The following is a 15,175-nucleotide window of genomic DNA, read 5'->3' on the forward strand; positions in this document are numbered from 1 at the left end:
GCCCCCCCGAGGCCCCACCCCCGCCCGCCGGACCCCGCCCGCCCCAGGGACTGACCCCGCCCTGCCGCCGCGCAGCGGCGGGAACGTTCTAGAAGCGGAGGTGGCCGCCGAGTCACGCCTGGTGCGGCATCGCTCCCTGTTTCGTATCGCCGCCCACCCCTCCTCGCCCTGCGCTGCCGGGATCCCGCCGTGGCCCTGGCTCCCCCTCACGCCTGCCGGCCGGGCGGCACAGGCGGGCGCGGCGGGCGCCTCAGGCGACGATCATTGGCGGCGGCGGCCGCGCTCGCTGATGGTGTCAGAGCGCGGCGCCGCGGCGGGGAAGGCCCGGCCATGCGCGGGCTGGGCCGGCGCAGGGGCGCCTGGGCCTGACGGGGGCGCGGGCAGGCGGCCGGTCGGGCGCCGCGGTAGCCGCGTCCCTCGGACATGTCGCGCCTCTCGGCCCGCAGGCTTGGCGCGGCGCTGAGGGGCTGGCGCGGCTTCTCAGGTCAGAGTCCTTCTCCCCCCACGTGCCTTACTCCGCTCTGCCGGTGCAGCCGCACTCGGTGCAGCAGGGCCCTGCCCGGCCTCCGCCCTCGGGGCTCCGGTAACGCCGCCGGGGCCACGCTCAGCGCTACCGCCGCTTAGGGCCTTCCTTCTGTCCCGGCCCAGCTGGGCTTAACGGGCCTGGGCAACCGTTCCGCGGGGCGTGCGGGAGGCGGCGCTCCCGGCAGCGAAGCTGTAGCCCCAGCCGCGTTGTATCCGTGGGAAGAACGGCTTATTACTTGACAAATAAAGCACCGATGTGGAAAGCTTCTCGCTGTCTTTAAAACACTGCTTTATTTCATAGTTGCTGTGTTCTCCTGTCTCGTTGCAAGCTATCCTGCTTGTCTCCTCTGTACGTGGAGAGGAACGGAGAACACTATTTTAGACAACCCAAAAAAGCCGAAATCCCATTGCACTGCCTCAGCCTCCTAGACTGTTACTCCAGTCAGTCATTACACAGCGAACGCTTCATGTTATGACTCTCACCTGTCATGCATAAGTAATCTTCAATTAGCAGCTAGCCATACTGGCTCCCACAGAAAATCCGTGGTCTGCATGTTTTGCTATAAGTCTCTTTGAGTCTCGGCCTTGCTGAAAGGCCCACAGCTGTTCTGCTGCTGCTGTGCTTGCTTATGCTAGTGAAGAGTTGATTATTATTTGTTCTAAAAATCCAGTGCTGTGCTACAGCAGCATGAGTTGATTTTTGTAGTAGTCGCATGTCAAGTGACATAAAAGAGAACCAGTTTCCAAAACATCAGCTGGTAGATGTTAGGAAACTGATTACTGTCTCCTTCCATGTGTCTGATGATTTGCATCTAGGCACAAGCAATTTTTAGCTGCAAAAGGCTGTGACTGCAAATTCCAAAGTAGTAAAGTTTGTGACATTTAGTTTTTGTCTTATCGTGCACACCCCCAGCTCCCAAATGCACACTTCTAACTCTCTTTAAAATTTGTCTGCTTTGGCTGTTTGTGGATTTGGAAGTGGGATGCATAACTATGCTTCTGATGAACTGCCTTCAATTTGGCTAACGCTACTGTCAAGTAAGTCAAATACATAAACAGGGAGTCCGGAGTGTCGTTCATCAGGAAAAAAATTGCATTGCTGCGTAAATGTGTGTTAGTTGATGGCTTCTTTTTAGCATTATTAGTAAAAAAAACCAACAAACCCAAACTGGAAGGGCCTTGAAAACTATAATTGTTCTGGATAAGTGGTATTTTTTTAAGACATAGTCAAGAAATGATAGGCAGATGTGCTTCATGCTCTGTGGTGTTTGTGGGAAGCAAGGGAGGGAGAGTGCCAAGTGCATCACACCCACGTGAATAAACAGATGTGCAAACCAACATAGCTTTCTGGGTTTTCTTCTGGGTTGTCAGGTTTAGTGCGTGTTAATTTCTTCCGATTTGATTTATGAATATTTGATCATTAGTTGAGTTGTGTGCACGTTGTTTCACAAAATATTGTGGTAGACAACAAATTGAGAAGTTAAGGAGGGATATTTATGTGTTATAAGGTTAGTGAATGCTACTAAGAGTCAAGTGTATGGAGGATGATTTTGCAGTTTTCTAACAAGAAAGGTCTTTTACCTTGACATGGTGCATTTCTTTTGCTCTAGTTTGCAAGTCATGTGCTCTCCGAAGATTTTCAATCCAGCCTGCCCAGCAGAAGAGGATTCCAAACCGGTACTTGGGCCAGCCCAGCCCCTTCACACACCCACACCTTCTCAAACCAGGTTAGATTCAGGTGCTGTATAAGGCAATCATTGGTATTTTCTTGTCTGTATTTTTCTGAGGTGTCTAGGACAGAGTATTAATTTGCTGCATCATAGGTGTCCATGGTTTCAGCTGTTTGTGATTCTCATCATTAGGCAGTAATTATATTTAGTAGCTAATTTCCTTGTCTGAGATGATACTGAGTCCACAAATAGGCTTCACATGTTAGCTTTTTACCTTTTTTCTTGTGGCATGCTTGGTGTTGCTTACTTTGGTACTGCAGACCTTTCACGGGAGTGGCATTTCACGAGCTTGTTGCCCTGCAAATACATATGATTTATATTAAGGGGGAGACCTTTGTGCAAGCTGAACTGCCAGAATGCTTCATATCCAATGTCTTGTGAGTCACAAAATAAAGGTCTCATTCAGAAAAGGAGATGGGGGGAGAGACATTGATAGATAGACACCACTTGTCAAAAGAAAATAGCCCCTTCAGAAGAGTATTCAAAGCTGGAAAAGAAGAAAAAGAGACTTGTGGCTATGAAGTTAGATGGTGGCGGTGAAAGAGAAGCTGAGGTGCAAGTTTTTGAGATTAATGAAAATGAGCATGTAGGTATGAGATGACCATGATTAAAAAAATTTGGAAGTGAAAATATATTCAAGAATGTATCCAGCAAAGCATTCTAGTTATGTGTTGTCTTTCCATAGGTGGGTAAACGGGGAGAACAGATGACTATATAACCATATACCTCTATATTTAATTGTAGAATAATGCCAGTCAGAAGGAACCTCACAAAGTTAGCAGGTCCACCCTCTGCTCAAAGCTGGGCTAACTTGAATATTAGCTCAGGGTACTGATTAACAGCTCACAGTAAGTGAGGCTGACCATTTTAAAGGTATTCACTGGAAGAGAATTCTAGCTGCCCACAGTAATTTTCCATTTAATAAGGGAGTGATGTTTTCCTTAAAATAATATGACATTGGTTTGTTACAATTATTGTTTTAAAAATGAAATGCCTTTAAGGCAAAGAGAATTTCCAGGCCTCGCAGTCAGAAGACAAATGGGATTTCCGTGTTTCACCTCATTGCAGCTTCTAAACTTCACTGGACTGTGGTTGTTAGAAAACTGACTGGAATGTGGTGGAGCATGTGAAATTTTCAGTATAACATTGCAGAAATGTGAGATCAGATTGCATTAAAACAGTTTCTGTATTCTCTGTAATTTCTAGATCTGCATGGTAAAACAAATATAGTAGTTTTATTGGTTTGTTTGCTGGGAGTTTTTTTAGACTTTCAAAACCAAATAGGTGTTGGGGATGTATTTTTTTGAAAAGGTGTAAATATGTGATTTTCTTGAACTCTTGTCAAGGAAAAACATTCTGGAGAGAATTTGCCCCTCCAACCCCACTCACGCAAGAATCTACTTAAACTACAAGTCAAATTTCAACTTTTGTTCTAGAATTGTCACTGTATAATACATTAAAGAGGAAGAAAAGATAATCAAAGTAGAAAGTTAACAGTATGAAAATGCATTCTATGTTAAAATAGGATATTAGCCAAAGTACTGATTAAGGCTCCTATATTAATTTAGATCATAGTTAAGGAGTCTTACATACTTAAAAATACATACTTCAGCTGTTGTTCTTTGTTCTTTCAACTTCCGTCTGGTTTTGGTGAGTGTCTTCATCGCTGTACTTTGTAGCTTTTGTGACTAGAGCAGTTTAAAATACACTGCCATCTAAGAGATTGGTTGTTTAGTTAGAGTCATTAGGATTATAATATTTAACTTCAGAAAAAAACAAATTGCTAATTATCGAGGAAAGCTACATCAGCTCTGGAGAAGGTTCCTTCTCTTAATCGGAGTGATGCCAGCCTGCAGTTTGCGTTTGGTTTCTGCCTGGAATCTTGCTTGTGACAGGTTTGACACTGCCACCTCTGTGTTTCTGCCTGATCTCCTAGTGTCTGTAACACTCAGTCTGCCCCTTATGGTTTAGAACTAGTTACTTTATGAGTTGACTTGGTGTGTATTTGAATAGATGTTCTCGCTTTATCTGAGGAAATTAATGCTCAACCTCAGGAGGTAATCTTCTGTTCAATGTCCAGATGCTATAAACCCCATCAGTTTTCAGCAGTCAAAGTTCAGTTTGCCTTGCCCCTTCCCCTTTTTTCATGTCTCTGCAAACGTCCATCTTTTTGGATGTTTGTCTAAATCTGCCAGGTTTTGTGATTTCTGCCTTTGCACGTATTTGCAGAAATACGTAACAGAAAATCTGGTTGGTTAACATAAATTTCTGTCTTTGCATGATAGAGAAGCAGACTGAGGATGTGCTGTAGGGATGGAAGCTGAAGAGGTGCATGAGAGTGCAGTAGAAAGGCTCGTGAGGGATTACAACAAAGCCATGCATGTGAAAGGCATCAGGGAGTAGGCAAAAATCAGGCGTGTGAGTAGTAAAATGTCATGAGTGCTTTGAATTTGTCAATCTCATTTGTTTTGTATTTGTAGGAGAGGTAACCCCAGGATTGTCACAGATGGAATATGCTCTTCGCCGACACAAACTGATGGCGTTGATCCAGAAGGAAGCTCATGGCTGGGATGGATTGGACCACACCGTGATTCTGCTGTCCAACCCCACATACTACATGACCAATGACATCCCCTACGTTTTCCACCAGGACACTAACTTCCTGTATCTCTGTGGGTTCCAGGAGCCTGACAGCATCTTGGTGCTGCAGAGCATTCCTGGCAAAGCACTGCCGTCCCACAAATCCATGCTTTTTGTGCCCCGGAGAGATCCATGCCGAGAGCTGTGGGACGGGCCCAGATCAGGCACAGATGGAGCAATTGCTCTCACAGGAGTAGATGAAGCTTACACCATCGAGGAGTTCAGGCACTTAGTGGCCAAGCTGAAAGGTAACAAAAAATGGAAGGGGAATGAGATGAGGTGTGGTTTGCAGGGTCTGAATAGTATGGGTTTGGAAGGTGGTCTGTGACACCAGTTCAAAACTTACCATGAAGTTGGGGAGGTCCAGGAGGTATGGCAGTATGACAAAGGCAGTTGTGAGTTCTCGTTAGCTTCTCGAGAGTCACTAGTGGATATGTAGTTTTGCAAAGAATAGTTTTTTCTCCCCTCTGAATTTCTTGTGTATCCATGTGAATGCCTGTGTGCATATCTGTGAAACATAAGGAACAGCATAAGCAAGAGAGCATCACAAACTATGTTGTTTTAGTCATAGCTTTTTGGTGACAGAGCCAGAACCACGTGAGGTATAGGAAACTTGAAGGTATTTTACTCATAATAGACTTTGAAAATGATCCACACAGGGAGGTTGTTAGCCCACTCACCTTTTTTAGTTAGATGTTGACTTATTCTTGCAATGCGAATGTTGCTATCCTTTAGACATGTTCTTCTACGTCTAACATTACCATGTAGCCTCAATACTTATAATCCACAGTAAATTCAGATGCATTATAAAATGAAGTTGAAGGCTTATGACAATATAAAAAGGGCAAAGGCTTGGGGGATTACACAAATAGAGTGAATTCTGGGGTCTTAAATACCAAAATACCATCTCAGATTCTAGTTATTTTGTTTCAAAAAAAGGATATATTGAAAATAGAAAAGTCACAGAAAGGACAACAAGGATGATGAAAAGTATGGAGTGGAGTCTGTATGAAATACATGCTGGACAAACCTGCTCAGATTAAAAAAGAGAAAACAGAAGGTAAGGTATGAGAGATGTGTATGCTTATGGAAAGCACAGAGAGGATGAGTAGAAATGAATAGTTGCTATTTTTCATGATTTACGAAGGGAACAATGAAATGATCACATGGCAGGTTTTGATACCTTTTAAGTTTTAAGTTGTAGATCATTCATGGAAGGCTTGGAATGTCAAAGTTATAAGTTTTAAGACGTGTCAAAGGTAGTTTTTAGTTCTGTGGGGGAGAGGTCCATGAAAAGCAGTTCATCACTGTAATGAAAATGCATCCTTGAAATGAAGAAACCAGAATGGGGAGGAAGTGCCAAGGGAAATACTCTTTCATAAATATGGTTTCTTAGAGACCTCTTGTAAGCTTCTGCTAATGGCTACTGTCACCAAAGGAGAGCCTAGGTGGACATTAGCTGTGATTCAGCATGGCTTTTCTACTCGTTGCCATTTAAAATGCTGTGGGGAGAATGCTGGTGCTAACTGTGATGTTCTAAATAAATTTCTACATAGGTAAATACATTTGTCCTCAGTAAGTTCATATGCTTTGAATGGCTGAAATAAGCAGTTGTTCCCCAAAGATATTCTGAAGTGTAGTTTGATAAAGAACCTGATTCCATGCGATAGGGAAAAGGTAAATTGTCTTCAGGCGGGAGCATCAGGGGGACAGGCTAAATGAGAGAATAACTGAGAACATGCACCACTGCAGTGCAACAGCTGCTTCGCTTACGCAAGTGCAACTTTGATACCAAACTCTGGATGGATCTGTGCAAGATGCATGTGTTCAGCGATTATCATAAAACCCAGTGTTTGCATAGAAGTGGGGTTTGTCAAATCTACATGCTATGAGTTGGTAATCTTCCAGATTCTGAATAGATTTCTAGTATCCTGTTACACTGAAAGTGTCTGTATGGTCTGTAAATGATTGAGAGGAAGTTAGTTTCTCAAATGTAGCAGCAGGTCTGGTTTAGGAGGCGTGAGTTTGTCCAGTATATGGAGGACATTTCTACATTTATTTTCATCTGTATCAGCTTTTGTTTTGTGTTCTAGGGGAGTCAAACATTGTTTGGTACGACTTGACAAAACCAGTGCATACAAAGCTGCACTCTGACTACATGCAGCCCCTGGCTGAGATAAAATCTCAGAACAAAAACCACATCCAGGGCATCCGACATCTAGTGCAAAACCTTCGGCTGATCAAATCTCCTGCAGAGATTGAAAGGATGAAGATAGCTGGACGGGTGACAGCAGAGGTATGGGGTCATGTCTTCTCCAGATGAACCAATGCATTCCTTTAAAGAAGAGAGGGGAGAGGGCTGTTGATGGGGTGATGGGTTGGAAGGACAGGTTTGGTTTAATCTGTTACTGAACTTCTGTGCCTCGACTATCAGCTGGGCTCAGCTCCCTCCAGGTGACAAGGAGAAACGGGAAGACTGCTTGGACTACCAGCTTCTTGCAGTTAGTGTAACTCCAGTGAAAACAAACCAGCAGCTGTTAGACTTTGTTTAAAACCAGTATCTATTCAGGAACAGGAATAACCTCTTCCCAGCTTCCCCTCTCCTTCCCCATGCCATTTTCTTTCCCATTTATCCTTTTGATTTTGAAGAAACGGGACTTTTGTGAACATGTTTCCTTTGTATGTCTCCATGTTTCCCCTTCTCCCTCAAATACATTTTGAATTCATTGGGCAGTTTTAAACAAATCTGACAGATACCTCAAATGGAGTTCTGTCTTTATGAACATTATTAAAATAGATAGCCAAATAGGAAAGAGAGGCACAGCTTGTCTTTCTCTTGGAGAGAAGGAAGGAAAAGCTGCATAAGACACTCCTATTATATGTGAGGGAATCCACAGGTGAGACAACTCATAAAATGCTAACCCCTGGCATCAGCTTCAATCATCTAATCCTTGTTCAAAAACTAGAGCCAAGCAGCCCCTAAATACAGTTTCAAGGGGAACAGAGCTTAATTGGTTTTGGTCCTGGTAGCACTCTGCATTTTCAGCTGCCTCTGGTTCCTGTGTTCTGGGCCAGCTGATTTTAGGCCTTCCTCAAAAGACAGCAGGTAAAAAAAACCCCAACTTCCTTCAAGTTCAGGCTCCTTTGCTAACTGAAAGGCCTTTCTTTTTCGTAGGCTTTCACAGAGACAATGTTTGCCAGCAAATCCCCGGTGGATGAGGCTTTTCTTTATGCAAAGGTGAGTACTTTGTGGCCGGAGGTGATATAGAAGGGCTGGGTGTTGGTTATCCTTCCAGGAAACTAGAAATGTCAGATCTCTTCGTAATGTGCCTCCCACTGTAGCACATTTCTCCTTCACCCAGTTCTTGTGATTCCTAGGACATGTGGAAAAGTCGGTGTGATGAATTCTTCAGCTGTGCTTCCGGTACCCTTTTTGAAGGAACATAGCGGTTGTCTTTTTCTACTGTATTTAAACACAAAACTTACTAAACAATCAGAGATAACAGTTATTACCTTATTCTATAATACAGGTCTACTGTACAGAGCTTAAGTAGTTATCACACTTAGTTGTAAAGCCTGCTTCTTTTGACTCTAACCTCTGACTACATCAAATTACCACAGCTGTCTTGAAGCTTTCAGTTACAGTAGACGCCTGTCAGTTACAAAATAAGGACTAATTGGCCTGCTCATTTGGTAAGGAAGTTTGTAAAGAAGTGCAGTGAGATGCTTGCTTGAGAAACATCAGCAGGATTTGACCCTCTATTACAATGTAGGTGGGCCTGTGCTGACATGGTGCTGAGCAGCAGTGACTGACGTAAAGAAAATTATTTTAATTAAAGTGTATTTTACAGATCAATTTTTCACTCCAGATCAGGATTGTAAAACCTGTTTTACTATCTGTAGGTATCCTGGAGTGTTCTGTCCCATGGGGTTTTGGTAGTTACAGAAAAGACATGTTATTCATATATTAAGGATATAGAGGGTCTTTATAGATGTCAGTTTATTAACTTCCATGCTTTCATCAGCTTCATCACTCAAGAAAGGTAAAGGAACTTGAAGCTTACGATGCTTTTCTCTTTTTTTCTTCCCCTTGGACATTAAGGTAGTGCATGCTTTCAAACATTTTAGTTTAACAGAGTCATGAAAATAGATGCTGTTGTAAATATCCTGGTACTTGCAATTTTAAAAGGCAACAACAAAACATGACTGTTGTCATGCTGATGTTTAGGATCTTTGAAATTTGTAAAATTGTATGGCAACTAAGAGCATCCTCACTTTGATTTGTGGCAGTGTAATGAATGTCTGAAACAATATTGAACAGCTTGCACCAGAAAGCGCTTCCATGAGACCAGATGCAGACTTTAAACACTCTCATGAAAAGGGGATAGTTCTGTATTTTTTTCCTCCAGTGTTCTTGGAAAACCTTCGAGGCTGCTTTCATTTAGTAAACTCACTTTCCAGTTTTTTGTGTTGTACAAATTAAGAAAACAGTTGTAGGACACGAATTATAATAGTCCCGGGGCAGTTAATGATCTGAATCAGTCTAACGGTGTCCTCTCTGAATTGGTATTCCAGTTTGAATTCGAGTGCCGGGCTCGTGGTGCTGACATCTTGGCGTACCCCCCTGTTGTTGCTGGTGGCAACAGATCAAACACTTTGCACTATGTGAAGAACAATCAGCTCATCAAGGTAAACCATATGCTGTCCAGTAACTTAGAATGCAGTGCTGTGACACACTGTCCCCATATGTATCCCCTGGGTGCTCTTTGTTTTGACTGAACAGATGAAAACAGGTACCTGTTTTCAAGTGAGCAGGGGAAAGGAATCCTACCCTGGTTAGTTTTACTGTCAGTGACAGATTAACTTTGCTCCATCTAGTCTCTTTCTCTCCTCTTTGCACTTGCTGCAGTGTTTTCTGAACAATGAAAGGACTTGCAAACAAGCTTGCAAATTACTTCATTTAGCAAGCATGTCTGGTCCCACACTGTGTGCAGCAGTGCGCAGTTCTGGGTGGGCTGCTAAGCACACAAAAGAGAGGGACGACTGCAGGAGGCAGAGTGAAGGCACTGTAGGGGGTCTTCTGCTGTCACTTGCATTGATTGGCCTTGCATTGCAGCATAAGGTGCAATAGTGTGTTCCTGCTCTGGCAAAGATGAAAAGCATTTTGGACTCTATGTAGGCCAGCAAAGCAGGGAAAGAATCAACGTTAAATGTTGAGAGGTAGATTGGACAGCTGTAGGTAAATTAACGTGTCTTGTCTTACTTTGAAGATTCACTTTATTGAATTGAGCCCTCTCCAGCTTTCCTGACAACATGCTTTTAGATTCAGTTAACTGTTTTCAAAAGCAATATTCCCCCACTGCTCCACTCATGATTCGCTTTCAGAGGAGCATATTTTTCCTCTGTCTTAATGCAGGATGAAACTTTCCCCCACTAGCGTTGTCTTTTCTTGAAGCTGGCATGCTAGCAGACCTTGAAATGATCTGCAGAAACAGACATACAAAAGATATGACAGGCTGCTTTTGGCAGCCTTTGTTGTACTGTCATCCAAGGTCAGGCGTGCTCATGTAACTCTGGTTGTTTCTGTTAAAGTTGTTCACTGAAATGACTGTCACTTGTTGGTTGGGTTTTTTTTTTTTTTCAAAACTGTTAAGTAGGAGGTTAAACTTGTAAACTTGACTCTTTTCCTTTGTGTGCTGCTTCTTACAGATCTTGTTGCCAAATAGGCTGACAAGGTGTCTAATGTGAAAGGTAGTGGAAGGCTGCTTATGGCCTTATGTGGACTTCATTCAGTCCACCACTTAGTGGACTCAGCTTTAAAGAAAGAGGACAGGATGCACAATGTAAGGCACTTACCGGACAATCAAACCACAGGCTGAATTCCCTTAGCCAATAAATTGTTACTCGGCTTGTTTAATTGCTTGGAAGAGGGCAGGTGCTATAATTTCATATTTTACTTGAAGAATTGAACCAGCTGTTCTGAAAAAGTTTAAAAGTACAGTTTAAATGGATAGTTACTGGCCTGTCATTCAGTGGGATAGTGATATCTGCTCGCTGCTAGTTTATCTACCGTATAAGGGTTTGTGGCACTTAACTGTACACAATGATAGTAGCTAGCACTGGAAGTAGTGCTAGCAGTGAAATTCTGCTTCTTATTTTTTCCCTTAATGTGCTAGAATTATTCTTTGTCATTCCACATCATGGCTTCTGATGCAAGTCACAGTTCTGTGGAGTGAATCTCTATAAAAGGCTTTGGATTGCATGTAGTATAAATCCATTGAGAATTTAACCCAAACTTTTTACAGACCTCACTGCTCTATTTGTTGTTAACCCCTTTAAGAAGGCAAAACAAGGCAGTGGTTTTGTTCCTGGTCCTTTGTCTTTTTTGCATGGCTTTTTGGTAGATGTGCAGTCAGTGATTTAATTGACATGGAACAGTTTTGCTGAACTGAATTGGAGGTTCACATCTCCAAAAGTTTTTTTTCATCACCAGATGGATTCAGAGCAGTCAAGAATATATCTTGGAGCAGTCAAGAAAGTCCCAGAAGAGAACAGGGAAGATGGTTCAATACTGCATTTACAGTAGTGATGCACTGTCAGAGAAGTGATTCTGCTGGGTGCTCCTGCCTTGTGACAAGGCTAAATCTTTAGCTATTGGTGATCTTGTGGGTGGCTCAGAAATACATGTTTTTGTTGCAAATCCCTTCTGTCTCAGTCACAAGCAGCAAAATTCTAGTGAAAGGAGTCACTGGTGTAATTTGCTGGAGTAAGTGATGCAGGTGTGAATGGGACTGATGTCTCAGAGGGCAGAATAGTTCAAGAAAAATGTCTGGTTTTCCTCCAAAGTGTTTGAAAATCAATGTGTTAAGAATTCAGGCTGTAGATAAGCATAACAGTCAAGAGATTATCTTGCAGAGAAACAATCCAACTGGAATAGCCTATTTATAAACAGTAGCACCTGGGGTGCTGCTTGTTCTGCAAAAGGAATTCACATCTTTGCAGCTGTTTTGCAAAAATAAATACATAATCTCCTTTCCTGCTCTCAGACAGAAAAATCAATTCGGTTAATAGCCAGACTGACCCACAGGGCATTTTTTCCTGTTATTTTTCAGGATGGTGAACTGGTCTTGCTAGATGGTGGATGTGAGTTTTCCTGCTATGTAAGTGACATCACGCGTACCTGGCCTGTCAATGGAAGGTACAGTATAATAAGGCTGTTTTGAAGAACTTTGAGAAGCTCATAAATAATTGATGGATTGAGTGTTTAATCTCTGTGTGAGTAGTTTTAACATGCCCCATTCTGTGATTCTTCAGAGTAATCAAATTATATAAACTAATCTTTTAGCATGAGAAGCTGTATTCCCCACTGCCTCATTAATTACTGCATGAATATATGCGATTACTGCTATTTCCAGCTATTACAGTGTGCTTAAAGTGCAGAGAGGGCTTTTGTGTGCTCAGATGTGGCTGACTCTGGTTGTGTGAAAGAAAACAGGAGTTTAGTTGACCTGTACATGGTTTTCAGTCGTGAATTTATTGGTGTGATGTCCCTGTGATTGTGTGTTTGATTCCTGTATGTTTTGCTCAAGTGCATTCTTTTTCCTGTAGTAGCTTTGCCTTGGGGTTAGGTTGTCAGCTGAGACGCTGCCTCTACACATTGTACTGAAGGGCATGTTGTGGTGATGCTTTGTCTGGCATTTCCTATGAGGGGACAGTTGCTTTCCTTTCTGACTTTCCCTGCTCCAACATTGAACTGAATCTGTCCCCAGAATAGGTTCTGGTTAGAGGTTTAATTGTGAGAAAATGTCCTTTGTTCCTTTTCTCAATGGTTTCCAGGTTCACCAAACCCCAAGCGGAACTATACCAGGCTGTCCTGGATATCCAGAAGTCTTGCCTGAGCCTCTGCTCCCCAGGTGTGAGTCTAGAAAATATCTACAGCCTCATGCTGAGCCTTATTGGACAAAAACTGAAAGAGCTGGGTGTTCTGAAGAGCAGCATCACTGAGAGCCACTTCTTCAAGGTACTTGAAGTTTTTTTTACTCCAGCTTCCCCCTACTAGGTCTGACTGTTTGCTCCTTGGGTTATGTTAGTGGCTTTAGTTTGGCTCAGGAATGTGCTTTTGAGATTTATCTTCTAATTGTCACCACACACTGTGCTTTAATTCATGATGTGGGCTGGTCTCAGCCCGGGACTGGTTTTCTTTCAGACAAGGCTAAACTTGAAGATGTGTTCCAACCATTCGCGCACAATTTGGTCTGAAGTAACCCCCCAATCTTACATGCACATAGTGTGAATCTTTGTTCTTTGGCACTTGCTGTTTCACTCTGCAGATCCATTCCCATTGGCCTGCACTACTTGTTAGTGTAGATGCAGCTTTAGAGTACAGACAGTGCAAAGGGACCTATTAGAGACATTGGCACTAACACAAAATTCTGGGTCCAGGGCTGGCTGCAGGCAGTTAGTTGTCATTTTGCAATCTGTTTAACGTAGTGTAAATCTGCAGTGCTACCAAAAGGTGCAGCCCATTCTTCTCAGTCATTCCACCTGCTGCACCTTTTAGTGTCGGTATTGGGATTTACAGAGCTACGTGGTGAACAAGACTGGGAAACTGGTCTGCCTTAGAGCCAAACCTGCAGGTAAAATAAGATTGGTTTTCAGTTAGAGAAGTTTATCTGGTCCCACTCACTGCAAACATGCATGATTTGCAAAAACTGTAAAACACCTCTACTCATAAGACCCCACCTGAAGTACTGTGTTAAGCTCTGGAGTCCCCAGCATAAAAAGGACATGGACCTGTTGGCATGAGTCCAGAGGAAGGCTACAAGTATGATCAGAGGGCTGGAGCACTTCTCCTATGAAGACAGGCTGAGAGAGTTGGAGTTTTTCAGCCTGGAGAAGAGAAGGTTCTGGGGAGACCTTATAGCTGCCTTCCAGTGCCTAAAGGGGGGCTTTTAAGAAAGACGGGAACAGACTTTTTAGTAGGGCCTGTAGCGACAGGATGAGGGGTAATGGTTTTAAACTAAAAGAGGGTAGATTTAGATGAGATGTTAGGAAGAAATTCTTTACTGTGAGGGTGGTGAGGCACTGGAACAGGTTGCCCAAAGAAGCTGTGGATGCTCCATCCCTGGAAGTGTTCAAGGCCAGGTTGGATGGGGCTTTTAGGAACCTGGACTAGTGGAAGGTGTCCCGGCCCATGGCGGGGAGTTGAAACTGAGATTATCTTTAAGGTCTCTTCCAACCCAAACCATTCTGTGATTCTGTGATTGCTGATGCCCATGCAAGAAAGATGGCAGAACCAGGTGACGGAACTACTACCCCTTTGGTAGCAGGACAGATTTCTGCCACAGGTAACTGTCCCACGGTGTCAGTGCAGCAACAGCACAAGTCCTTGCCAGTGAGCAGAGGCGCCCGCAGGTTTCTCTCGGCAGGCAGCAGCACAGCCAGATGGGAGCAGCGCCTGCAGCTCAGCCCCCGGAGAAAGTGAGGAGCCCAGTAGGACAGAGGAGGAATTAGCTTTTTGATTCCTACTGTCAAGGAGCTTCTCTCTGGAGGGAGGGACATTAGGATCGTGCGGGGGGAGGGAAGCGGTGTCTGTGGCCTGTAGAGGTGGATTAAAATCCTGCCATAGCTACTGAGCGAAACGCACACGTTTGCCCTGTTGTGCTGATTTGCCACATGATGTAGCAGCTGTATCAGCTGCTTGTCAGGGTCTGCTGATGGGAGCAACCCAGGGCTTGGGTGTTTGAGGGATGAAAGGGTCGGGGCAGCAAAGCTCAGTGAGCCAAAAACTGAAGTCTTGCCTGACGTGCTGAGGCAGTGATGGGCTTGGCCTGTTTTTTTCAGTGAGGGGGAAAGGCAGTCTGCAATATGCTCATAATAGGCACCTCATACTGGTGAGTTTTAAGATCCATCCAGTTCTGGTGAATGGAAGGCAGCCGCTGGTGACCAAGTCATGGCAGTAAGATTGCTAGTTAAGCACATAACTATTCTGTCTCTTCTTCCCATCTTTTGTATTGGAACAACAGGTTAGGCTGTGCTGAACCGCCTCCATGACACTTGTTTTGTCTTCTGCTAGGCTGTTCGAAAGTACTGCCCGCATCATGTGGGCCATTACTTGGGCATGGATGTTCATGATACCCCGGATATATCCCGATCGCTTCTGCTGCAGCCAGGCATGGTGATAACCATTGAACCAGGTAAAAAGATATGCAGTCAGTGGTGGACAAAAACATGCAACACCGAGGATAAAAGGGTAGCATTCGGGTCCTTTCTGGTGAAAT

The 15,175-nt window shown here is 43.7% G+C and overlaps 1 protein-coding gene across 7 annotated transcripts in view; it reads left to right on the forward strand.

The window, feature by feature from the left end:
• The first annotated feature begins 85 nt into the window (after positions 1-85).
• Positions 86-15,175, forward strand: part of XPNPEP3 (X-prolyl aminopeptidase 3) — a 36,915-nt gene continuing 21,825 nt past the window's right edge. For 3 of the 7 annotated variants that reach the window (XR_008732531.1, XR_008732530.1, XM_055712322.1), the window contains exons 1-9: positions 86-484; positions 2,136-2,252; positions 4,736-5,143; positions 6,989-7,191; positions 8,071-8,133; positions 9,471-9,584; positions 12,008-12,093; positions 12,732-12,915; positions 14,971-15,091. Coding sequence is in view for 4 of the 7 variants with exons in the window: in XM_055712322.1 (XP_055568297.1) it covers positions 424-484; positions 2,136-2,252; positions 4,736-5,143; positions 6,989-7,191; positions 8,071-8,133; positions 9,471-9,584; positions 12,008-12,093; positions 12,732-12,915; positions 14,971-15,091 (1,357 nt within the window). In the remaining 3 variants the exon portion in view is untranslated. The other 4 variants (XR_008732532.1, XM_055712323.1, XM_055712324.1 and 1 more) reach the window with 4 other exon arrangements.

This window comes from Falco cherrug, chromosome 5 (genome assembly GCF_023634085.1).
Source record: "Falco cherrug isolate bFalChe1 chromosome 5, bFalChe1.pri, whole genome shotgun sequence".
Classification (NCBI taxonomy): domain Eukaryota; kingdom Metazoa; phylum Chordata; class Aves; order Falconiformes; family Falconidae; genus Falco; species Falco cherrug.